The sequence below is a fragment of the Mucor mucedo genome (genome assembly GCF_025094135.1).
Source record: "Mucor mucedo strain NRRL 3635 chromosome Unknown EV154scaffold_15, whole genome shotgun sequence".
Taxonomy (NCBI): domain Eukaryota; kingdom Fungi; phylum Mucoromycota; class Mucoromycetes; order Mucorales; family Mucoraceae; genus Mucor; species Mucor mucedo.
Window position 1 is genome coordinate 202,166 of NW_026252299.1, and position 24,345 is coordinate 226,510.

At 36.0% G+C, this 24,345-nt stretch overlaps 9 protein-coding genes across 9 annotated transcripts; 6 read left to right on the forward strand and 3 right to left on the reverse strand.

Annotated features, from left to right (window-relative positions):
- Positions 1–484: 484 nt before the first annotated feature.
- On the forward strand, positions 485–3,297 carry EV154DRAFT_560081 (uncharacterized protein; the record flags this gene model as incomplete). Its single annotated transcript, XM_051605589.1, has 6 exons — positions 485–524; positions 581–662; positions 715–1,927; positions 2,006–2,053; positions 2,240–2,876; positions 2,939–3,297. 6 exons carry the CDS (start codon positions 485–487, stop codon positions 3,295–3,297), a joined length of 2,379 nt encoding a protein of 792 aa, XP_051461125.1.
- A 1,409-nt stretch (positions 3,298–4,706) lies between these two features.
- On the forward strand, positions 4,707–6,555 carry EV154DRAFT_70419 (uncharacterized protein). Its single transcript, XM_051607745.1, has 3 exons — positions 4,707–4,829; positions 4,883–5,786; positions 5,862–6,555. The coding sequence occupies exons 2-3, from the start codon at positions 5,049–5,051 to the stop codon at positions 6,471–6,473; spliced, it is 1,350 nt and encodes a 449-aa protein (XP_051461126.1). The 5' UTR covers positions 4,707–4,829; positions 4,883–5,048; the 3' UTR covers positions 6,474–6,555.
- A 1,585-nt stretch (positions 6,556–8,140) lies between these two features.
- Positions 8,141–10,562, forward strand: EV154DRAFT_70479 (uncharacterized protein). The gene is made up of 4 exons (XM_051607746.1): positions 8,141–8,612; positions 8,692–8,776; positions 8,842–9,571; positions 9,639–10,562. The coding sequence occupies exons 1-4, from the start codon at positions 8,189–8,191 to the stop codon at positions 10,287–10,289; spliced, it is 1,890 nt and encodes a 629-aa protein (XP_051461127.1). The 5' UTR covers positions 8,141–8,188; the 3' UTR covers positions 10,290–10,562.
- Positions 10,563–11,472: 910 nt separating this feature from the next.
- EV154DRAFT_497662 (uncharacterized protein) lies at positions 11,473–15,159 on the forward strand. The gene is made up of 6 exons (XM_051600288.1): positions 11,473–11,547; positions 11,610–13,026; positions 13,095–13,179; positions 13,251–13,992; positions 14,064–14,700; positions 14,763–15,159. The coding sequence occupies exons 2-6, from the start codon at positions 11,832–11,834 to the stop codon at positions 15,086–15,088; spliced, it is 2,985 nt and encodes a 994-aa protein (XP_051461128.1). The 5' UTR covers positions 11,473–11,547; positions 11,610–11,831; the 3' UTR covers positions 15,089–15,159.
- Positions 15,159–17,952, reverse strand: EV154DRAFT_497668 (uncharacterized protein). Its single transcript, XM_051600289.1, has 6 exons — positions 17,872–17,952; positions 17,666–17,801; positions 17,309–17,595; positions 16,595–17,253; positions 16,388–16,536; positions 15,159–16,319 (listed from the first exon to the last, which is right to left on the reverse strand). The coding sequence occupies exons 1-6, from the start codon at positions 17,929–17,931 to the stop codon at positions 15,367–15,369; spliced, it is 2,244 nt and encodes a 747-aa protein (XP_051461129.1). The 5' UTR covers positions 17,932–17,952; the 3' UTR covers positions 15,159–15,366.
- A 99-nt stretch (positions 17,953–18,051) lies between these two features.
- Positions 18,052–19,854, reverse strand: EV154DRAFT_560085 (t-SNARE; the record flags this gene model as incomplete). The annotated part of the gene is made up of 10 exons (XM_051605590.1): positions 18,052–18,183; positions 18,237–18,320; positions 18,395–18,649; positions 18,718–18,794; positions 18,847–18,955; positions 19,011–19,072; positions 19,151–19,331; positions 19,392–19,632; positions 19,684–19,706; positions 19,795–19,854. The coding sequence occupies 10 exons, from the start codon at positions 19,852–19,854 to the stop codon at positions 18,052–18,054; spliced, it is 1,224 nt and encodes a 407-aa protein (XP_051461130.1).
- A 90-nt stretch (positions 19,855–19,944) lies between these two features.
- On the forward strand, positions 19,945–22,150 carry EV154DRAFT_437804 (uncharacterized protein). Its single transcript, XM_051596862.1, has 8 exons — positions 19,945–20,193; positions 20,254–20,559; positions 20,619–20,697; positions 20,759–20,863; positions 20,929–21,752; positions 21,814–21,865; positions 21,933–21,964; positions 22,035–22,150. Exons 1-8 carry the CDS (start codon positions 20,041–20,043, stop codon positions 22,104–22,106), a joined length of 1,623 nt encoding a protein of 540 aa, XP_051461131.1. The 5' UTR covers positions 19,945–20,040; the 3' UTR covers positions 22,107–22,150.
- On the forward strand, positions 22,151–23,109 carry EV154DRAFT_497671 (P-loop containing nucleoside triphosphate hydrolase protein). The gene is made up of 4 exons (XM_051600290.1): positions 22,151–22,238; positions 22,294–22,410; positions 22,465–22,734; positions 22,793–23,109. Exons 1-4 carry the CDS (start codon positions 22,236–22,238, stop codon positions 23,048–23,050), a joined length of 648 nt encoding a protein of 215 aa, XP_051461132.1. The 5' UTR covers positions 22,151–22,235; the 3' UTR covers positions 23,051–23,109.
- Positions 23,110–23,210: 101 nt separating this feature from the next.
- EV154DRAFT_599810 (uncharacterized protein) lies at positions 23,211–23,900 on the reverse strand (the record flags this gene model as incomplete). Its single annotated transcript, XM_051607133.1, has 2 exons — positions 23,211–23,745; positions 23,809–23,900. 2 exons carry the CDS (start codon positions 23,898–23,900, stop codon positions 23,604–23,606), a joined length of 234 nt encoding a protein of 77 aa, XP_051461133.1. The 3' UTR covers positions 23,211–23,603.
- Positions 23,901–24,345: the final 445 nt, after the last annotated feature.

Sequence of the window (24,345 nt, forward strand, 5' to 3'; positions counted from 1 at the left end):
AACTGATGACGTTTGATCCGGAATTTAAAATTTTAAAAGTGTCATTTTCCACAAGCTTTGTTCCTGAGTACTTTCGAGACTTTCTTTATACTTTTGCATAAATTGTTCATGACGTGATATAATCTGAAGAAGAAGTGACGCTAAGCAATATGATGATTCACGAATCTTCAGAAAGCTAAAACTCGCAAGAGGGTCTTTTCTGTTAAAGCCATGGATGTGTACTTACATGACAAACTATCAATAGTCGATTGTATGCTCGTTTATCCTCATCACCGTGTTAGTTGTGTCCTATATTTTGAATCACATAAGCCATTGTACATCAAACGTGACATGTGATTTCGAATATCAATACATGCGGTGCCTTTCTAAGCTCGACTGAGTTGTAATACGTGTTCTAAGCCGGCTCCACATGAACAAACTGTACGACACTACTGTAAGAGTGTGTGGTTAGGCTTAGTTTGGCCTTTTAACCACCTCATAACAAATGACCAGTGAACATAAATACCCATGCGTTGTTGGAATAAGTTCGTACATAAAGAATGCGCATGACTCACTGACTGAACATTGTTTAATCCTTAAGGTTTTGATGATGATTCTACAATTGCTATTGCTCACGTCCTGGAACCATTCAATATAATCGAACTTTTATCCATCAAGAAAGAGTAAATTTCAGATAGACTTATTTAAAATATCATATAACCTAAAATAATATAGGGAAGAAAAATCCTTTTCAAAATTATGGCTTATGAAAAAGAGACGGGAGATGCTGTGTGATGCCAGTGAAAGTGAGAAAGATCTCATGGACGCAATTTCGGAAGTGTTTGATTATGGTGTTACGTTTTCAGACTTCAAGGAGTATCTCTTCAACATTCAGACGACGGACGAGGAATTCGACAAGTTTAAGGAAGGCCTTACTTTGAAAAAATTGTTGACAGATTATCTGTCACTCATTGTTCATATTGCAACCGAAAAATTAGAGGTGTCTGACGAAATTAAGAAGAGTAGATATTCTAATGATTTTAACAAAGCAAACATTCGTTATTGCTTTGTGTGTCCCCAGTCTCTTCGGGATTTCGTGACTGAATGTCTTGTTGAAGCTGAAATCATACAAGAACCTGAAGTTCATGAGCGAATCTCCTTTGTTACTGAGGTGGAAGCCGTTGCCTATAGTCTTATTTCTTTATTCGGCAGTCTAACCGAGCTTACTCCCAATCAAAGTTATCTTATTTGTAACGTAAGCGAACTTGCTTTTGGTATAGCTGAGATCAACGTGGACACTACCGAATCTCTTAGTACGGTTGAATTGCTCTATGAAAGTTCGGATTATGGATCAACTGTTTTACAACAAAATTTTAGAGATTATTTAAAAGCAAATTGTGTCGAATTAAATTTGAATTATTCAATTATAGATGATTTAGTTATCAGCTTTAACGACCAATTCGGAGGAAATGTATGGAACCAGTCAAGTATCCGAAACTTTATATTTCCAGACCTTCCAGACCATCATGGTCCCAGCAGGGAAAACCCCAAAACGAATGCCTTCATCAATTTCCTGGACGCCAATGAAAACCCAATTACAATCACTTTTGGCGATTTAAACCGATTTATTTATGTACCATTTTTTAAACACCTTACTCAACGCATCATTGATAGTTTTAAAAGCCTGGAAAATCGCAAACTCATTTTATCCGGCAAGTATGGCTACGACTCTCATATTATGGACTACTTGGTGTACAATAACGACAAAACGTTTTTGGAACGTGCTGGTATACTACATGGTGGTTACATCAGGGAGTCTTTTGGGGCAGTCTCTGCAACAATGAGACTAAAAGAATTTCAATTACCATTTTTAATTGATGATGCGGTTGATGAACATGAGAGTGACAATGCGTATGAAACCGAGAATACCAATCAAAATTTTGATTTTGTAATTGGAATTGGTTAGTCACCCATATGAGCTCTACACATAAATTTAACCCTAGAATTTACCGTAGTTTACTTATAGATTTTGGTCGGTCGTATGCTGGGTGCTCTTACGTTGATCTCCGGAATGGTAAAAACGTTATCAAGACGATCAAGGCTGATGATTGGTAAAGAAAAATGGCTTGGATTGCATCTTTGGGTGTACATATGTATTAATATGGTTAAATGATATATACAAGGTATCTATTGAAATCATATTTTTCCTTTCCTCAAAACGATATTTGTTAAATATTTGAACTTTAATTTTATATTTTAGCCGCATTATATGCAATATTTAACGGATAATGATGATGGCTATCACGATTTTGATCTGGATGGATCAACAATGTCAAAAGCTATGCTTAGACATGCTTCTATGGAGAAAACCGTACTTTTAAACGATAATACAACCCTTCGTATAAGAAATGAAGACATGAAAACTGATATAGTTGATCCCGTTGTCAATGATGTTCTTGATATTATAAAAAAGCAATGCGCGCTAACCGAAGATATTGGAATGAAAATTGAAGGAATCATTATGGTCGGTGGTTTCTCTCAATCCAAGTATCTACAAAAGCAGATCAAAAAAGAATTTCGAGGTGTCTACAAAGTCATTTTACCTGATGAACCGATTAACGCTTTTTCTCGAGGTGCTGTAGAATATGCTTTAAACCCATTTGATATATTGAAGAAATACAGAGGTCCATCAATTTGTTTAGAGGTTCAAAGGCCTTTAAGAAAGTATGAAATGGTTCAGCCGGGCTGCTTAAAATTAAAAGGACCGGATGGTAGATACTACTTAAAGAGTTATCAACAATACTTTGTCAAGGATGGCGATAAAATTAAAAGAAAGAATCCCCTTGATTGTTTCTCTCAGCTCATACTGGTTGAATATCCTAAAAGTGCTGTAATTGGTGAATACTATAAATGCATATTCCTCTGACAGTACGCAATGAAACTAATGATTTTTACATAGCTATTCACATCAAAGATGGAAGTCAGATACAATATAAGCTGACGGAGATTAGGCTTAATATACTTCCAGAAACAAGTGGGATACAAAAGGGTGACTTGGTTGAATACAAGATCACTGTTAAAGTATTCTCCAAGGAGGTTGCTGTTCAAGTTTCATACGGGAACCATAACACACTTTTTGACTACGGGACATTTTCTTTCTACAACGACATTAACGGTTATAATTCTCACACATTTTTGAATGTTATTATTGATGATTATTTGGTAGACTTTTGCGGGCTTTCTCCGTATGCCATAGATCAGTTGTCAATTGGACTCCATGATGTTCCTCCGCCCCCCGAAACTTCGTGTCATCCATGATAATAAAATCGTACCACTGTAACCTCTTTACTCTCTTTTCCCCAGACCCACTTTTTTCTTTTTCTTGATATTCTCAACAAAATGATTGCTGGACGTGAATACAAGTATGTATTGGGGATAGGTTTGTTTGTACATAATGTAAATGGCGTTGGCATGTTGACATTGAAAACTTTTTTTGAATTCGCAAGATGTTAATTCAGATGTCTCGAGAGCCTCCATTGCTCATATAAACGATCCTTTGAATATATTTGCCGGAAAAATCAGGTACAATTAAATTCACACTGCTAAATTTGGTATTCCCCACATGACTAGAAAAAAAATCTATAGATTAAAGTCATCTATAAAATACGAAAGAGACAATAGCATCGCATGCGGCGACTATAGCACTAGTAATAAAAAAGGCGGTATACTTCTATCAAACATTTGGCAGCTTCTCTTTAATGTAGAAAAAGAGGACACAAAGCTCGGAAAAATGAAGCAAGGATTAACTGTTAGAAAAGTACTCTCAGATTACATGTCCTATTTTATCAACTTTGCAATAGTAGGATTGAAAGATGATCCAGAATTTAAAGCCAGTGGATATTTTGCCAAGGATTTTAACACTGAAAATATCCGTTACTGCTTCGTATGTCCTAATTCTCTTCAAGAATTGATAAGGACATGTTTTGTTGATGCCAAAATTATACAAAAACATGAAATCAAGCTACGCCTTTCGTTCGTTACCGAAGTGGAAGCTATCGCTTATCATCTGATTTCGTTAAAGAGACAAACTACAAAACTTGTTCCCAATCAAAGTTACATTCTTTGTAACGTGAGTGAAATTACGTTTGGCTTAGCCGAAATCAGTGTGGATACAACTGAATCACTTAGTAAAGTCGTGTTACTTTTTGAAAGTTTAAAATATGGAGCGACGACCTTAGAGGTCAAATTCAGGGAATATTTGGAAGATAATAGCGTATTCTTAAACCTAAATCCTCCAATTATTGAAGTTTTGGTTACAGCTTTTACCAGAGATATAAAGGTAATGTATGGATTTTATCTATTGTTACTTCAAGTACCATTTTCTGAACATGTGATTTTTTTCTTCCATCTTATTACAATCAAGTATAATTTCAACATGAATACTCCTAAAGCGAAGGCCTTTCAATCTATTCTTGATGTTGATAAAAACCCAATCAAAGTCTCTCACGGAGATTTGAACCAAGCCATATTTTTACCGTTTATTGAATACTTGAGTCAACGCATCATTGGAAGCTACAGCAGCCTAGATAATCGCAAACTTATTTTATCCGGCAAATACAGCTGTGATCCGTATTTTATTGATACTTTGATGTATGACAGTGATAAAAGTTTTTTGGAATATGTTGTTAAATTTGACAAATTAACTACCTTGGCCTCCTCCGGCGCGGTATCTTTTGCAACACGAGTGCGACAAGTACAGATTCCCTTCTGTAACGATATAAACGAAGATCAGCCTTACAAAAAGGCAGAAATTAAGATGGAAGAAGACTATGATTTTTTGGTTGGAATCGGTTAGTGACATTGTAATTCAAACAACCTTTTTAATATTTACGTGTCCTTGTAGATTTTGGCTCATCTTTTTCCGGATGTTCTTACGTAGATCTTAGGGATACTCGGAATATCATCAAGACTATCAAGTCCGATAAATGGTTACATGTGGAACGTAATCACCCGTAAATGTAAATATTAATCATTGTTGAAAATATAGGCCTGGAGGTATTTTAAATGGAATGGATAAGATCCCAACAGTAATGAAGAAAAATGATAAAATGAGATTAATTTCATGGGGAACAAAAGCCATTGTCAAAAGCAACTATAATGTCAATGCAAATATCATGGAGGATTTTAAACAGCATGTGGGTATCCGTTGGGGTGGAGATGATGAGGATTCTACATTTGACATCAATCCCACTGCAATGTATTTAAAACATTTCAATTATCACATAAAGGACTGTATAATCGAAAATGAAACAAAGGAAACAGTCAATGATGATAATAGGGTGAAAATTCGAAAAAAGTATACGTTCAAGTACGTCATGAATGTGCCTACCATATGGAATGAATTTGCCAGAAATAATTTAGTTGAAGCAGTCATTGCGGCTGGAATCATCAAAAGAAACAAAAGAGATTGTCTAAGTTTGATAGATGAATCAGATGCAGCCATGATTTTCTCTAAAAATCTACTGCGTCAGCATTTTTCATGCTTTAAAGATGAGAGCCGAAAAGTCATTTTATGCGATGCTGGTGGATTAAATGTTAGCGCATGTACTTACAATTGGAGTTATCAACATGGGGAACCAAAATTTCATCAAATCCTAGAAGTGAATAGCGACACTTGCGGGTCGAAAAATCTGAACATTAGATTTAGAGATTATCTCTTGCGAATTTATCGCGATTTCGGAAAACATCCCAGTAATCTTCAGATGATCTCTGACAAAGCCATGGCTTACTTTGAAAGCGTCTACAAGGTACTATAATCATTATCGTTTGTTGTCTCTCAGGGAGTTATCGTTATACTAACCTTCAAAATTTAATTCATCTAGTCAAGTTATATGCAGTATGTGGATGATGATGGTTATCATGATTTTGATTTACCAGATGTACTGGTGAACTTTACTGGAACCACACGATACATATTAGTGAATGATAACAAAGCAATTCGAATTAGCAACGAGTTCATGAAAACAAGAATCGTTGATCCTGTTGTCAATCGTGTCCTCGATCTTTTGCAGAAGCAGTATATACTAACGGAAGACTCTGGAGCAAAAGCTGAAGCCATTGTCATGGTTGGTGGGTTTTCTCAATGCATGTATTTACAAAAGCGAATTAAAGAGAAATATCGAGGTGTTTGCAAAGTCATTTTTCCCGATGAAGCAATAAATGCCTTTTCTCGAGGTGCTGTAGACTATGTTTTGAACATGCACGATATATCCAAGAGATACAAAGGTCCATCCATCTCTTTAGAGGTCCAAAGACCTGTTAAAAGACATGATCTAAATCAATCGGGTTGCTTAAAATTTAAGGGGCAAGATGATTTGTATTACTTGAAGAATCGCCTGCAGTATTTTGTTAAAAAGGGTCAGCAACTGAACTCACCTGTGTATTCCCAAACCATCTACGTTGCTTATCCCAAAAGTGCCGTTATTGGTAATTGAATATAGAATACTCTCCCCGTTGATAAAATTAACATCTATTAGCTATTTTTTCTTCTGAAAATGGCGAAAACGCAAAGAAGGGTTATGTAACAGATTCTCACACAAAGCTGACGGAAATTATAGTTGATGCGCCATGCACAAAACATGGAATTAAACATGGTGATATGATTGAATATAAAATCACCATCCAAGTCGAAATCGAAGAGGCTACGATTACAATTTCATGTCAGAACAAAATCATTGGTTCAAAGAAGAAGATATTAATCAACCCAAGTAGGTTTTCGTTGAAACCATCAAAAGATCCATCCTCTGCTGCTCTAGACAATACTTCTTTTATTGTTGAATATTCTTTGGTGAACTTTGATCTTGGTCAAAAGTATACCATAAAACGAAAATATTTGAAAAATCCAGTTATTAAAAATTTAGTGAAATGAATCCCGGGAAAGGCTATCGATTCACAAATATTAAATATATTAGGTCGCACTTAAATACCACTAAATGCACATCATCTTCTTTATTTAGCTTCTTTATAATTGACATACTATCCAGATCTTTTAAAGTTTAAAGTGTACTCCTTGTGTCCAACTTGTGCCACTACACTGTGTACAACTGCATTTTCTTGTTTTTTTGTTTTTTTTTTGGCTCATTTTTTACCTGATATTCTTATGACAGATAATTATAAGTTCGTACTTGGAATAGGTTAGTTTTATCAGTGTTGGCATAACTCAGTGACTTATTACCTTTTCAATGAGAAGATGTTGCCTTACATAACTTTAAAGTATGCATCGCTCATGTGAAAGACACATTTGGCATATTTGAAGCATTCGACGTACAAAAAGGGTATTTGATTTACATGACTTTATTGAACAATGCCCATCATGACGAGAATTGTTTTGTAGGGATGAGCAAAGATTTTCTCGATCGTATTCAGCCATTTCGTATAAAAAAGATGAGGAGATGCTGTGTGGCGTCGGTATAATTGATACAGAAATGGATGATTTTATTGCTAAAATGGGCAGTAATGATATCATTGTTTCAAACTTTAAGGAGCTTCTTTTTGACGTTCAAAAATCAGACGAGAAACTGGGAAAAATGAAGAAAGGACTGACGGCCAAAAAAGTGCTGGCGGATTATCTGTCAATCCTTATCCATCTTGCTATTGAAAGACTGAATGTGTCTGAAGAATTTACCGAAATGGGATACTTTGATGATTTTTACGAGGCGAATATTCGCTACTGCTTTGTATGTTCTCAAGCCCAACAAGAGTTTGTTAAAGAATGCTTTGCTGACTCCGGAATTATAAGGAAAAATGAAATAGGCCAACGACTTTCTTTTGTCACTGAAGTGGAAGCTATTGCTTATCATATGCTTTCTTTAGACAGGAAATTGTCGAAACTTGCTTTTAATCAAAGTTACCTTCTCTGTCATGTGAGCGAAACTTCTTTTGGGATAGTAGAGATGAATGTGGATACAACTGAATCATGCAGTACGGTAAAATTACTTTATGAAGATGCGGGAAATGGATCCACTATTTTGCAAACCAAATTCAGAGACTATTTAGAAGAAAATAGTGCATCATTGAATTTAAACCATTTGATAATAGATGATTTAGTCACAGTCTTTATTCAAGAGGTCAAGGTAATTTTCACCAGATTGCCATTCGACATTTTCCTGTAGACATTTTACTAAAAATCTCGATTCAGTTCTGTTTCAACATGGATATGCCTAAAGCAAATGTCTTTGACCTGCTGGATATTGATAAAAACCCAATCAAAATCTCTTTCAGTGACTTGAACAGGGTTTTATATCGACCATTTATCAAACATATAACCCAAAAAATTGTTGATAGTTTTAGTTGCATAGATGATCGTAAGCTGCTACTGTCTGGAGAATACTGCTGTGACACTTACTTTGTCGAGTGTCTATTGTACAATAACAATGCCATGTGCTTGAAATATGCAGCTCAACTGTACAAGAACGATATGGTTGGCCCGTATGGCGCAGTCTCGTCAGCCATGAGATTTCATCAAGATCAAATTCCTTTTTCCATTGATGGCGCAACTGCTATAGACGAAAAGATCAATGTTATTAAAGAGGAGAGCACTATAGATCAAGATTTCGATTTTCTAATCGGGATAGGTGCGTTGAAATCTGTGGCCCTTTTCCCATATTCTGTCAGCCCAACTTTAATAATTAACATCATACTTTTTTTTTGTAGATTTCGGCTCAACCTTTACTGGGTGTTCTTATGTGAATCTCAAAAACGGTGGAGAGACGGTTAAAACTATCAAATCCAATAATTGGTAAAATAGGCTACTTTGATTGATAGATGTAAAAATTTAGAAATATTGACGATTATAAAATGTAGGCCCGGAGGAGGTGGATTAAATTTATTGGACAAGACCCAGACATTATTAATGGTGAACAGTAAAACTAATCATGTATCTTGGGGAGGAGCTGTTAATCATGAGATGGGTTACGATTCATATACCGAAGTTTTTGACAATTTAAAAGAAAACTTGAATCATCCTGAATTAATGACAGAAGGTGAAATGAATCCTACCGCATATTATCTAATGTACTTAAACGACCATATAATGGAGTATATAATTGGAAATGAAATACCGCACACACAGCAACAACAAGACTACAAATTTAAATATATTATGACTGTACCAGTGAAATGGAATGATAATTGCCGGACAAATCTGGTCGAAGCAGCTATCACGGCGCTAATGATTAAAGAGGACGAGACTGATCGTCTGACTCTCATAGACGAGCCAGATGCAGCCATGGTTTTTTCCAGAAATATGCTCCATAACCGCTTTGGAAATTACGGAAATGAAGGAAAAAAGTTTGTTTTATGTGATGCAGGTGGGCTAAATGTCAATGCGTTTACTTATCACTGGCAAAATCAAGAAGAGGGATCCCAATTTCTTCAAATTTTAGAGTCTAATAGTGACACATGTGGTTCGAAAAGCTTAAACATCAAATTTAGAGATTATCTCTGGGAATTCTATCAAGATTGTGGGGTCTACATTGGAGAGATTGAAATGGCCCTAAATGAAACTGTGGATTATTTTGAAAAAGAATACAAGGTAAATATGTAATATGCTTTGGTTTTTGCTGCCGTTATGGTCAAATTATAAAAATATATTTTAATAGCCCAATATTATGCCTTATGCAAATGATAATGATTATCACGATTTCGATTTAACAGACAAAAACAGTGTGTCAGTTAAAGAGGGAGCTACAAAGTACAAACTTGTAAACAATAACAGAACACTTCGCATCAGTAATGGTGAAATTAAAACTAAAATAGTTGACCCTATTGTCGATCGGGTTCTCAGCATTTTGAAGAAACAATATGTGCTCACCGACGATGCTGGAATGAGAATTGACGCAATTATCATGGTCGGTGGCTTCTCTCGGTCTACCTATTTACAAAGGCGGATCAAAGATGAATATCGAGGCGTTTGCAATGTCATTTTTCCTGATGATGCAATCAATGTCTTCTCTGTGGGAGCTGTAAAATATGCTATGAATCCATACGATATACCCACAAAATACAAAGGACCATCCATTTCTTTAGAAATTCAGTGTCCCTTAAATCAACATAATTCATATCAATCGAGTAGCTTAAAGGTGAAGGGGTCAGATGGCAGATATTATTTGAGGAATCGCTTACAATATTTCGTCAGAAAGGGTCAGAAACTAAGCGGGAGAGGCCCATACTATTTCTCTCAGGTCATCCGCATCCCATATCCTACAAGTGCTGTTATTGGTAATATTTGTGATGTTTTTTTCTTTCTCTAACAGTAGACACATAATAAGGCTAATTAATTGTTTTACAGCCATTTTTTCTTCTGATGATGGTGAAGACGCAAAAAAGAATTACGTGACGGAGTGTCACACAAAGGTGTTGGAAACCAAGTTGATTATCCCACCGCTAATGTGTGGAATAAAAATTGGGGACATGATAGAATACAAGGTTAAGATTGCAGTCTTTGATGAAGATGCTGCAGTTAAAATTCTATACCCGAACCAGTTTACCGATGATAGGGATGCTGAATATCAACACATTTCATTGACACCAAAAACATACGAAGGTGGCTATCGCTATAAACTAGATCAACAGTCTATTCTTGTTGAACATTCTGCAGTAAACTTTAATCGCTGTACCGGTTACGATATATCTCCTTTACAATTAAAATAATGATACTGTAAAACGAAATCATTTGAAAAAGCCATAAACTGATTGGAGACTTGTTCGTAAATAGAGATTATTAGTTTAAAAACTTTAATTTCAATATACACCTACATGGTTTAGCAGACACTGAATACAAACGCGAGTGCTGAAGTCTAGTATACGTGCATATTATACGCCGTAAACGCCTTTTCGATAGATGTTTTTAAACGCTTTTCTTGGGGACAGTCAATTCCTCCTGGCAATAGCCAAAATGTAATGGGTGCCTTATGTAGATGTCCTTCAAAGTTGAAACAAAAACATATATACAATAAAAAACAATATAATAATGACGCATACATGTAAAACAAGTTGCATGTTGAACAAATGAAACATCTTTCTTTTATTCATGGACCACGCCCAAGTCATAACAGCGCTTAAAACAATATTTTGTTTTACAACGGGACCAAGCTTAAGTTAAAACGGGGCTTAATTCAATTTTTTTATCAACGCTAATGTCAAAAAATGTTCGTTTGATGTTAACCTTGAACAAAATCTTTTGGGTTAAGCTGAAAGGAACCTTTACAATTACATTGGAATTAAAACAGACACAACCACTATATGTTTATTGATATGAAATTTGATATAATGTATGTCAATAAGGCTTATTCACCCATTGATGCCAATTAAGTTATTCAATCCTATATTACGACTAGGCGCACCCTAATTGTATCTAAGAAAACAGTAACATTTCACATGAACAAACTGTACTACGCCACTGTATGGGTGTGTGTGTATGTTCTGGTTTGCTTTGGTTTTTCAATTACCTCTTGAGCATTTTATAAAAAATGGCTAATGAACATACTTACGCATGCGTGGTTGGAATAGGTTCGTTTGTAAACAAAGTGCATGACTCATGGACTAAATGCTTTTTTTTTTCAATTCGCAAGATCTCGGTGTAGCAGCTACATTGTCTGTTGCTCATGTCTTGGACCCCTTTAATATTATCCAACTTATTCCCACAAAGAAAAAGTATAGTGCAAATATTTATTTAAAATATCATATGGCCTGAAATATATTATAGGAGAGTCATAAAGTCTACACCGTCTTCAGTTTTATCATCTAAAAAAGACAACAGTAGAGAGAAAAAGAAAAAGGCAAAAGACGAAAGAATGGAAGAGGTCAAAAACAAAGAGGAGATAGTAGGCGATGCTAGTACAAGCGACAAAGTATTCAGTGCTTTGCTTCGGAAAATGTCAAGCAATGGTATCAAAATTTCAGACTTCAAGGAACTTTTTAACATCCAGACGACGGACGAGAATCTTGAAAGATTGAAGATAAGCCTGACATTGAAAAAAGTGTTGTCAGACTATCTGTCTCTCATTGTTCATATTGCATTTAAAAAATTAGAGGTGTCTGACGAAATTAAGAAGAGTAGATATTTTAATGATTTTAACGAAGCAAACAGTCGTTACTGCTTTGTGTGTCCCAAATCTCTTCGGGATTATATGACCGAATGTTTTGTTGATGCTGGATTAATACAAGAACACGAAGTCAATCAGCGTCTTTCTTTTGTGACTGAGGTGGAAGCTGTGGCGTATAACCTTCTTTCTTTGAGCAGGATTTCAACTGAACTTACTCCCAATCAAAGTTATCTTGTTTGTAATGTGAGCGAAAATGCCTTCGGTATAGCTGAGATCAACGTGGACACTACGGAATCACTTAGTACGGTTGAGTTGATATATGAAAGCTCAAATCATGGATCAATGGCTTTACAAGCCAATCTTCGAGACTATTTAAAGACCAACAGTATAGCATTAAATTTAAATAATTCGATTATAGATGATATGGTTACAGACTTTACCAACCGGTTTAAGGACAATTTATCTTTTAACCAGTCGCGTACCCGGAAAAGGGTCCAACCAGACCATCGTAATTTCAACAGTGAAAACCCCAATACGAACGCCTTCACCAATATCCTAGACGCTGATAAAAACCCAATCACAATCACTTTAGGCGATTTAAACCGAGTAGTTCATATACCATTTATTAAACACCTTACTCAGCACATCATTGATAGTTTCAAAAGCCTGGAAAATCGTAAACTCATTTTATCCGGCAAGTATTGTCATGACCCTTACTTTATGGACTTCATGTTGTACAATAGCGGTATAACGTATCTGGAACATGCTAGTATACTTTATGATATCTACGTCAAGGAGTCATTTGGGGCAGTCTCTGCAGCATTGAGAATAAATGAATTTCAGTTACCCATTTTACTTGATACTGCAGTTGATGAAACCGAAAATGACATTGTCTCAGAAACAGAGAATATCAATCAAGGTTTTGATTTTCTAATTGGAATTGGTTAGTAATTTCTATTATCTGCCCTACAAGTTAATTTGATCCCAAGATTTATTGTATTTCACTTGTAGATTTTGGTTCTTCATATGCTGGATGCTCTTACGTTGATCTCAGGAACGGTGAAAACGTTATCAAGACTATCAAAGCTGATGATTGGTAAAGGACAAATCGACTCGATTGCATCTTTGTGGGTATATCAGCAGAATTAATATCGTTAAATAATATAGGCCTGGAGGAGGGTTTAGCATATTAGACAAGATTCCAACTCTATTATTATCAAAAAAAATCACGCAAGAATTTACGGCTTGGGGGAAAGAGGTCAATTTACAGGCAGTCTATGATGAAAATGCTTCTGTTTGTGCGTTTTTGCGAGATACAGTAGATCCCGACTATAGAGGAATAAAACAAAATGAAGAAGCTCTCTACTATTATTTAATGCGTTTAAATGAGCACGTAAAGGAGTTTATAATCGAAAATGAAACAAAAGGCAAGATGAAAATAGAAAAATACCAGTTCAGATACGTAATGACTTTACCAGATTGGTGGGATGATTCGGCTAGATATTATTTAGTTGAAGCAGCAATTAAAGCCCAGATTATTCAAGAAAACGAGATTAATCTCTTAACTCTAATCACTGAACCGGATGCAGCTATGTTTTTCTGCAAGAACTTGTTGTATAATTATTTTGGAGACTTTGGGAATTTTGGAAGTGAAAGAAAAACGTTTATATTATGTGATGCTGGCGGATATTCTACTGAATTGTTTACTTACCACTGCCATGTTCAAGCAGGCGAGTTGAATTTTTTTCAAATTCTTGAAAGCTCCAGAGGCGGAGACGGTTCTATAAGACTTAATGAGAATTTCAAGGATTACCTCGAAAGTATTTATATAGAAAACAGTGACACGCATGGCGACTTTGAGGATATGGTTAGTGAAGAAACCTTGGATTATTTTGAAAACGTATATAAGGTATAAAATTCATATTTTGCCCTTCCTCGAAATGATGATTGTTATCTTTAAACTTTATCTTTATATTTTAGCCACTTTATATGCAATATTTAACGGATGATGATGATGGCTATCACGATTTTAATCTGGATGGATCAACGATGTTAAATGGTATGCGTATACCTGCTTCTATGGAAAAAAACATATTTTTAAACGATAATACAACCCTTCGTATAAGAAATGAAGACATGAAAACTGACATAGTTGATCCCGTTGTCAATAATGTTCTCTCTTTTATAAAACAGCAATGCAAAAAAACCGAAGATAATAGAATAGGAATCGAAGGAATTATCATGGTTGGTGGTTTCTCTCAATCCAAGTACTTACAAAAGCAGGTTAAAAAAGAATTTCGAGGAGTCTACAAAGTCATTTTTCCTGATGAACCAATCAACGCTTTTTCTCGAGGAGCTGTAGAATATGCCTTAAAGCCATTTGATATATTAGAGGGTTACATGGGACTATCACTTTCTTTAGAGGTCCAAAAGCCTTTAAAAAGATATGATTTGGTTCAGCCGAGCTGCTTAAAATCAAAGGGTCCGGATGGTAGATACTACTTAAAGAATTATCAACAATACTTTGTCAAGGAGGGCCAGAAAATTAAAAGAAAGAAGCTCCCCCATTGTTTCTCTCAGCTTATAACCGTTGAGTATCCTAAAAGTGCTGTTATCGGTAATTGCAATTAGTCTATGATCCCTTAATAACGCTAAAAGAGACTAAGTTTTTGGTTACAGCTATTTATTCTACTCAAATTTTTAATTATGAAGAAAAACATCTGACAAAAATTGCGGAAATTAGGCTCAACGTACCCCCAACAGGAAGTGGGATAAAAAATGGTGACATGATTGAATACAAGGTCACTGTTACTGTTTTCGACGATGAGGCTGTAGTTCAAATATCATATGGGAATCATGATATACTTTTTGACGGACCATTTCCTTTGAAAAAAAATATTATGGATTATTATAAGCCTGATGTTAGACGTGTTTGGGATGTTCTGATTGATAATTATTTGGTAATTATTGGCAGGGATGCTCGGTACTACATAGACAAGTTTTAGTTAAGAATCTTTATTTTGAATCCTTCTATATAAAGAAAACAATAAAAAAACGAAAGATATCTTTCCAAAACAGCAATTCAGCCTCTTGTAAAAGGAAATACAATGTGTTCCGCAGAGCTTTAAGTGTACACATATATTCAACTTTAGCTGCAAGCAACACATGAATAATACTTTTTCTTTCTTTATAAGACTAAGGGATCTGTCAACTTGATCAACTAGTGAATGCAAGGCTTTATTTGTTATTATTGAAAAGGGGGGATACGTATCACACCAAGTTTTTAATGTTTTCCTACAGAGCTTTTCCTTCTAGCTCGTTCAGCGACTTTTGACACACCTGGAAAGTTTTGCCAATGCATATCCTGCTGTAATTGAGGTCCATGTGTCAACCCTGCCACACCCACCATATCTCTTTTTGTCATGTGCTTTAAAGCACCCTGTTCTGTAGGTGCATACTTTCTCAAGGCGTTCAACTCTTCCAACAAGGTTTCATATCGATAATCCACACGGATATTCGGCACATTTGTCTTACTCATATCGTTTCCTTCTACACCGGATTTTTGATAGTTTTTTCCGATCCATCGCTGTTTGATTTTATCCTCCCATCCACATTGCAATACTGAATTTCTTGCCAGCTCACACATATCGGTGGAGGACAATTTCCAGATTTGAGCTGCTACACTATACTCTTCGATCAAGGGTTCCTTTGTAAAATGAAATTGTAAAGGATCATCAGTGGAGATGGAGATATTTAGGCCTCGTTGAAAGAATAAAGGCAATGGGTTACGTTCGTATGTCAAGAACAAGGCATTGTTGGATAAAGGAGACATGGCGATGCCTACTTGTGCTAGATAGTACAGATATTGAAGGGCAGGTACTTTACGTAGCAAAATACCATGCGATATACCGTGTGAAGTTAGAAAGGCAGCTGCTAAATGATCTGTATCGCCTGCTTCACCACAATGCGGACGCAAGACAAATGTGTTGAAGCCACGTGCCTGACGCCAATGGTTGAGTGAAGCCAGGTTGGAGTAGAGGTAATAGAGGTAATAGCTATAAGGTGGGTTGTTGACATTGTCCCAGTCTTTGGGAAGTGGCAAGTTTTGGTAATTGGCTCGCTCTGTTTTGGACTCATCATCGACCGAATCAAATCCAATCACGCGCTGAAGGAATACGTAGAGCTCAGGATGTGATTTAGGATCTTGTGTGACTTGGAAGAGTGGTTGGAATAGATCTGTAAATGGTATAACAAGAAGATGAGTCAGAATGTCATATGTTTTAGGAGTTGCAATATGACGTTACTTTTGATGATATCACCAAAATTATCAACATGACCTGAGGATTTATAAATGTTGTAAAGTCTAGGTACTTGCACTAACCAGCGTACATTAGGAGAGAACAGTTTATTATTGACAACCCATTTGGCTAATTTATCCCATTCACCCAATGATCTAGTGAGTGTTTTTTTTAGCTTTTCATGATTTGTGATTTAAAATTATGCCTTCTTACCTTCCGTAGACAGAGACACGGTACTCTGCCATTTGATACTTGGATGATTCCAAGTCGGACACAACCTCCTTTGTGATTTCAGCCAGATACCTTCCATGAATATAATTATCTGTCTTCATAAAGATTTCTCTCAATCTACTCTCACCGATCGGATTATATTTCAAATTGAACTTATCAAAGCGATGAAACGAATCTTGGTGTGCATGCATATCCAACGTATCGATGGAAAGATCGTAAGCGGTTAAACCCAAACTTTCGAATACACCCTTCAAGGTTAAATGCTCTCCATCACGATAAATAACTTCATCCTCGGGCGATTTCTTCATTTTGGACTTGATGAAACGAAGCAAGTGTTTTTGGTTCATACAACTGGAGTGGTGCACGTGAGTATCGACTTTTCGAACATTGTAAAAATCACGATGGGGGACGCGCTTGGAATCCGCAAGTTCTTGAAACTCGTTTAATAAAATGTACATTTGCCATTTCGAATCGAGGTATCTTAGTCTGCGGAAAGCAAAACTTTTGGCAGGTCCGTCGCTAATGGCAGTCAAGACATAATCCAGATCCTTGTAGAATTGTTGCGATGATGGGACTTTGTACAGGTTTGTGTCACCATCATAAACTTGATAAAAACCATCTGCACCTACACCAAATGTATACTTTTTATGATATCAGAGTACAGTATAAAACTGAAAATAAAAAAATTAAGCTTACTGGATGACTCTCGGGTAGCTTGACATGATTTATATCAAAATCAATGCCGATGGCAGCAATAGGATCTGCTTCTCTTGCTTTTTCCTTTTGCTTTTCTTTTTCTAATTGTTCCGGTGGCGGTAAAGGCCAAGAAGGAGGAGGAGGGGGTGGATAAATTTCCCAGTCGGGTTTATTCTTGGGGTCGTCTTCGAAACGTTGTCTTGATTGCAACATGTATTTATTTCTCAAGTCCAGACATGTTTGAAATGTCTTGTATAATTCACGTAATTCTGCAGTAATGGCGTCGTCTTTTTTTTTTTTTTTGGTATGTAAGTTTTACACATATATTTCTAAACTCGGCTCGAAAAGAAATTTTACCTGTGGGTTTGGTATCAGAGGGTGCGTCAATAACAGAAGAGGTTAAAGGTATGACGGGTAATCGAGCCAAAAGTTCCTCTTCTTCTTCGAATTGAGGCGGAGAAGTAGCAAGGTGACCGAGATACTTACTATCTTGCTTTTAAAAACTTGTGAGTGACTATTTGTAAAAAACAAAAAAACAAAAAAAAAAGATTGAATAGACCTACATCATGAATAGCACGTATATCGTGATAATCTAAAAAGGGTGAATCGTCTTCTTCGGCCATAAGTTGTGAAAGTGAAAAGGAAATAAACTACAATTTTTTTTTTTTTTGAGTTTTTTAGGACATTTTATTAAGTGTTTTAAAAGTACGCTAGTGTATGTATTAGTGCGAAATTATGCATGATTAAGTTATAGTTGTTGCAGTGGCTGTAGCTGTAGCTGTAGGGGCGGTTGTAGGGGTGGCTGTAGGGCCGGGAGAGGTTGTTATTGCATTATCGTTATTGTTGTCGCTTTTACCTGTGCTTCCATCAGCACCCTATAAAAAATATTAGTATATACTTGTACAATATAATCCGAAGAAACACTTACAACATGTCCAAATGCGAACCACCATACTAAAATTGCAATCATGACACAAATACCTATACACAAAAAGAAACAACACCATTTTTTCTACCATAAAGCTAGGTGAGTCTACAATGATTTTCTCCGTAAACAAAAAAAAAAAAATATGAAAAATGACTTACGGCACGCGTGGACTTTGCGGTAGCAATGGCTTTTGTAAGATAGGTGTTTCCTTGTTTCAATTCAGCTTGGGTTGTCTCTGCATGTTGCTCCACCTGATTTAGTGTCTCGCCTTGTTGCTCTACCATCATTTGCATATCCATAAAAAGCTGATGAAGTTCAATGATGGTTTTTTCAATATGCTTAATATCCATGTGTCTGGACTGCACTTCGGATAGCACGGCTTTGGATTGATGTTGTCTCCCTGCACTCATCAACTATGATAAAAAATTATATAGTGGTTTCAGTATATCCATGTACAAAATATTGATGGTTTTTTACGTACGGATTGTGCGAATACTTGAGGAGAATCATCTGAATCAATAATATCATCCACTTCATCCTGGCTTGCATCCGGTTTGACTGATGATAAAAAGATGAGTATATGTAGTTTGGTAAATGAGAACAAACTTACCAATTCTGATTTGACGCTCAATACGCTGACGGTATTTCAATTGATAATTACGCTCTACATCCTGATATCTCTGGATTGTATCAAGAAACCTTTTTCTTAAAGCCGCCGTCTATCTATTGTGATAAATAAATAACCCAAGGGAAAGAAAATGAATTTAAATATACCTGAGATCGACGCATTTGAGTATCTCCATCATTAGGTAACCGAGCATTTGCATTTTCAAGTTCTACGTAAAATAATTGGTAGTTACACATAAGGATGAGTTTATAAATTAATAAGGGTGTGTAGCATGAAAAAAATTTACCTTGAATACGAGTTTTTATAAACATGTTCTTTTGTTGTGTTTCCGACTTTTTTCTTTCAAGGTCTCTTGCAGTTTGTTTAGATAGTTGTTCGTTTAAACTAGCGAGTGCGTTATTGTGCAAGTTTGCAATTTGATCAATGTTGTAATTAACCGAGTCAATGTCGCTTTTTATGCGATCGATCTAAATAAATATTCAGTATTCTCGCTCCACCCCCCCCCCTTGTTGTTTATGTATATATACCTCATCAAAGAAGCCATTGGTAGTAGATAGATCCGCTTTTTGTTGTTGTGGCTGCTGTAACTGATATTGTTGCTGTGTTTGCTGTTGCTGTGGTTGTTGTTCTGTTGGAGTCATTTCATAGGTTTCGTGGGCAGGTGCATATTCATGCGTGGGTTGTGGCGGCGGCGGTGTTGTCTGCATGGCTGATGGTTGTGGGTATGCTCCCATGGGTCTTCGATTAGGGTGACCGAATTCATCATCACTATATAATAATTAATGATTAATTCATTTATTGTTTGTTTTAATATCATACCTCATACTGTAATTATCATTGCTCTATTTGTTACATGTAAAAAAAAAAAAAAAAAAAAAAAATGTCAAAAATGTTTGTACAACAACGGAAGGTTAAAATAAAAATAATTACCGTGGCTCCTGAAGAACCTCTTAGTTCCGCCATTCTATCTCTACTAAATGAAAATGACATTTTTTATTAGAGGGAGATTTTTTTGTTTGTTTGATGAAAGGGAAATGAAAAAAAAAAATGTCTTTAGGGAATTATAAGCTGCTTTGAAATGTGTCGGGCACATTGATTTGCAACGTCACTTTTTTTTTTGAGGTTTCACTTTTTTTTATTTTTGGCGTGCGTTTCTTTCTCTCCTAAATAAACAAAATGAGTAACGTTTTAAAAAGACCTGCCAGAAGAAAGAAGTTGAAGCAAAGAGAAGAAACGGATGAGGAACAAGAGAATAGATTTGTAGATCAGTTTCAACAGATCAAGAAAAGACGAGTTGAACGAAAGGAAAATGTTAAAACGATCAACATGGTATGTATTTATTCTATCGAGATCCTTTTTACACACGCAGGAACTGACAATTATTATTAGCTGTTTGACAAATTGAATCAATCAAGACAAGAATTAGAGAAAGAAGGTCATTACGGCACTTCAAAAAAGACCAAGGAAGAACGAGTAGCACCAACTGTTGAAAAGATCAAATTTGACGACGATTACATGCTCGACTCAGATCATAGTTCAGACGAAGAGGAATCCACCATGTTAAACGCAGCCAAACTTTATCTGGACGAAGAAGCTCAAGAGAATATTCAAACTGCCATTGACGAAAGCAAAAACGTTGAAGTAGTTGAATCACAGGACTGTTGGAACCAAGAATTCTTTAAACTAGGCACCAAGGTATATATCCTCTTATTACATGCTGCGAAAAATAAGTAACCCCTCTTGTTGTCTAATAGCATATAAGACAGCCCGCATTGGTTTCAAGAGAATTAGGAATCGGTCAAAAGGAAATCCACATTTCAGAGCTATCTGCTAGTAAGTCTTATCCGGTGCATAAAAAAAAAAAAAAGAATAAAGCTCACATACTCTTATACAGGTTCCAAAGGTAGATCGTACTTATTGTCATCAGGATGTATGAAGGATTGGCATCGTAGTGGATGGATCTGTCCCAACTATGTCTATCAGTGGCTTTTTGAAGTTGGTAAATAACGACTCAAACACAAATATACTTGTGGATGGATATTTATCTTTTTTTTCTATTGTTAGTTGGATTAGAGTTGGACAAGATGGCATCCAAAAATGCATTATCCACTTTATTTTCATTGTGGTCTTTACCTGGTGCCAAAGTGGAAACGAAATTACCGCACATTTATAAACAACGTTATATTACACTAGAAACATTTAAAGGGGTGTTGACAGCATATAGCGCCATCCCTTCCCAGTTAGTAGAAGGAGTATCAGCACCACCAGATAAATCCGAAGTAAGTAAGACAGAGGATGATAAAGAGGCGAACGAGAATTCGGAGGCCAGTCGATATATTCCATTATCTCAGCTGGGATGGATGATAAAAGCGTTCAGTTTCTCTGTGCGATTATGGTCCAAAGCCTATACATCGTACGAAATCCGACATACGATTCGACTCCTGCTGCAACTATCGCTTGATAAGACGGGATACTTGGTGATACAAGAAATTCAGACAGCGATCGATAACTGCTTATCCGCTATGCGAGAGACGAACTGGGAGACGGAAATTAAGACAATTGCCAATGATATATGTGATATCGTGCCATCGACCAAACGACAGGTGCACTTGCTGGATTCAGTCAAGACGAACTATGAACGATCACGTTATTTGAGAAGGGTGATTGGTGTGACATGTTTGGAACGGTGCCTGGAAGTAGAAGTGCCCGGTAGCGTAGATTATATCTTGGCCGATCAGACAATCATTCAACAGATCTCGCAGATCTTTCATCATCCACAAGGATTCTTCCTTAATAGAGATGATATTGATTATGAAGAAGTCTGTATACGTGTTGCCATGTTGGATGCGGCCATTGGTATCGATGATGATGAAATTAAACGTGACAAGGTTTTTTTTTTTCATTATAACGTTCTTATGACAATCAAAAATAACTAACAATCAAAATTAGAAATTGGTACTGGAAATGGCTGCTGAACTTCGAAATATCGGTTTAGGCATAGGTTAGTAAACTATATTCATTATCATTCATTTTTTTGAAACATGACATTAACTTTAAAATATCACCAGGTTCAAGATTAGGCGTCATGAAGAAGACTTTGGTAAGAAAGGGAAACATTGTCATCATCATAAATCATCATCTAACACCCTTTTTTTTATATGTATATGTAGGCGAACGAAATGATTCAGCGTGTGTGGGGTCGCATATCATACGTTGTTGGAGCTGTTACAAAGTATGCTTAAACCTTATTTATTTATTTTGTTACTCCACTCTTTTTTTTTTTTTCTTTCCTTTTTTCTTTTTTCTTTCAGTTACATTAACACTTCTGCCCTTTTCCCCCCTCTTTTTCTCTTTCTTGTTAAAAACTCACAATGGTATATACGTTAGAAATAATAAAGACTACAATAGAATTGACTTTTTTGTATATAGGCAGAGATGAGAGAATACCTTTATAAAATCCTTGTTGTAGGTGATCTTGGCACAGGCAAAACCTCAATCATTCGTCGTTACGTCCACAATATATTTTCCAGTAATTACAAGTCAACCGTAAGTAGTCGGTTTTCTTTGTCCCTTTTAGCGCAATCTAATCACTAAATACAGATTGGTGTTGATTTTGCTTTAAAAGTGATTCAATGGGGACCCGATATTATCGTTCGACTTCAACTATGGGATATTGCAGGTCAAGAGCGGTTCGGCAATATGACACGTGTGTATTATAAAGAGGCCTTAGGTGCTATTGTTGTTTATGATATTACAAGACCACAGACGTTTGAAGGCGTTACAAAATGGAAAAAGGACATTGATACAAAAGTTGCATTACCGGAAGCTTGGGGAGGAGGTCAAATTCCTGTTATTTTATTGGCCAACAAGGTAATTTTTTTTTTACATTGTTGTTGAAATTATAAATAGGCTAATAAACGTAAAATAGACCGATTTGATTGCAGATGGACATGGTCAACACGCCAATCCTACGGAACTCGATCAATTTTGTAAAGAAAATGGATTTTTGCAATGGTTTGAAACGTCTGCTAAAGATAATAATAATATCGAGGAAGCCACTCGTCATTTGATCTCATCCATCTTAAAATTGGAAGAAGAAAATGCTGATAATGTAGCAAATGAAGACGATACACTTCACTTAAATACGAATAATCAACAGCAACAACATAACGGTGGTTGCTGTTAAAATTATAAGCGCATGACGTACTAATAAAAAAATAAAATATAAAATGCACTGTGATATCATGTCTGTCATCTTTTTTTTTTTTGATGTAGTACTAACACTCAGGTACATTTGTGTACCAAAACCATTAAAGTTCCGTTTTAGACTTTTGAATTTTCACGGCTTCTGGAAGTAACTTTTATGTTTGTTTATAACAGATTAGGTGTGCCTTAATACCATTAAAGACATATATACCATCGTAAACAAACATATTAGGCAAAAAAAAAAAAAAAAATTGAAGAAGTAATGAGTTATTGAAAGTAGTGTTTAATGCAGGTCTCTATTATTCAAAGAGAGTCGACATCAAGTCTAAACGCACCATGAAGAACTAAAGATTCATATATAAAAAAATAAAAAATAAAAAAAATGCAAAATGCTAAAGTGCAACTGTGTGGAAGTCCGTCTCTGTCTGCACTCACCCGTTTTTAGTGCTTTCAGACCTTTCATAGATGAGGTCCCCCAACTAGGGAGGACAAACGATAAACTAGGATTCATAAGAAGGTCTGTCTAAGCAGTTTTAGGGTGTCTTTTGATGCTCCCCGTGCCATGTCAGGTTTTTTGAAAACACCAGTTGCATCTCTGCCGCGGTATGAGAACATGCCAAATAATCGGTACCAAATACTTTGGCACGTAAGCCTACACGAACTACCTCGTATAAGCTACATAAAAAAGAAAAAGAATTAGCTTGTTGACATCAACACATCTAAAGTTTTTAAAAGTACTAACGTGTAAAAACCAGAAGATAACCACGTCTGCCTAGAGCATAGACGTTGGGTAGAGTTAGAGCCGGTACACAAACGGGCAAGACGTACATGCTAGAGCCATCTAACAACAGCCTTTACTCGAAACTGTGCATAAAGAAAACGTAAAAAAAGGGCGTAGGTGGGAAATAAACCAAACATTTTGACGTCATCAATTGGTCTAATGGATCCAAAGGCTGCCATTAGATAAAAAAAAATCTGTGCCCAAAATCTACCAAAAAGAGCTGGCCCTTTGCTCTTGCATCATGCTTGTTATTATAATGCTCTAGAGTCAAAGTCCAGTTTGACTACTTACTTTGTGCTACTTGTTCAAAAGCCAGCTTGGAAATTTTTAAACCAAAAACATGGCAAAAGGCTTGGAATTAGTTCTAAATGGCAAAGGCCAGTAGTAATAATTAAAGTCAAAGAACTCTTTTAGAGCTTAACTTTGATAACCATTATCCTATTGCTCACTTCAAGTCTCCTACAGGATAAAGTTTTTGCATAAAAAAGAAAATG

Coding starts and splice junctions, on each gene's coding strand:
- EV154DRAFT_497668 (XM_051600289.1), bottom strand. CDS start 17,931: ATGGCCGAAGAAGACGATTCACCCTTTTTAGATTATCACGATATACGT. Junction 17,254..17,308: donor AGCTACCCGAGAGTCATCCA/GTAAGCTTAATT, acceptor TATCATAAAAAG/TATACATTTGGTGTAGGTGC. Junction 16,537..16,594: donor CGTGTCTCTGTCTACGGAAG/GTAAGAAGGCAT, acceptor AACACTCACTAG/ATCATTGGGTGAATGGGATA.
- EV154DRAFT_70419 (XM_051607745.1), top strand. CDS start 5,049: ATGGATAAGATCCCAACAGTAATGAAGAAAAATGATAAAATGAGATTA. Junction 5,787..5,861: donor ACTTTGAAAGCGTCTACAAG/GTACTATAATCA, acceptor TAATTCATCTAG/TCAAGTTATATGCAGTATGT.
- EV154DRAFT_497671 (XM_051600290.1), top strand. Junction 22,411..22,464: donor CCAGTAATTACAAGTCAACC/GTAAGTAGTCGG, acceptor CACTAAATACAG/ATTGGTGTTGATTTTGCTTT. Junction 22,735..22,792: donor TTATTTTATTGGCCAACAAG/GTAATTTTTTTT, acceptor AACGTAAAATAG/ACCGATTTGATTGCAGATGG.
- EV154DRAFT_497662 (XM_051600288.1), top strand. CDS start 11,832: ATGGAAGAGGTCAAAAACAAAGAGGAGATAGTAGGCGATGCTAGTACA. Junction 13,993..14,063: donor ATTTTGAAAACGTATATAAG/GTATAAAATTCA, acceptor TTTATATTTTAG/CCACTTTATATGCAATATTT. Junction 14,701..14,762: donor TCCTAAAAGTGCTGTTATCG/GTAATTGCAATT, acceptor TTTTGGTTACAG/CTATTTATTCTACTCAAATT.
- EV154DRAFT_437804 (XM_051596862.1), top strand. CDS start 20,041: ATGAGTAACGTTTTAAAAAGACCTGCCAGAAGAAAGAAGTTGAAGCAA. Junction 20,194..20,253: donor ATGTTAAAACGATCAACATG/GTATGTATTTAT, acceptor AATTATTATTAG/CTGTTTGACAAATTGAATCA. Junction 21,753..21,813: donor ATGAAATTAAACGTGACAAG/GTTTTTTTTTTT, acceptor AATCAAAATTAG/AAATTGGTACTGGAAATGGC.
- EV154DRAFT_70479 (XM_051607746.1), top strand. CDS start 8,189: ATGGATATGCCTAAAGCAAATGTCTTTGACCTGCTGGATATTGATAAA. Junction 8,613..8,691: donor CGATTTTCTAATCGGGATAG/GTGCGTTGAAAT, acceptor TTTTTTTTGTAG/ATTTCGGCTCAACCTTTACT. Junction 8,777..8,841: donor ACTATCAAATCCAATAATTG/GTAAAATAGGCT, acceptor TATAAAATGTAG/GCCCGGAGGAGGTGGATTAA.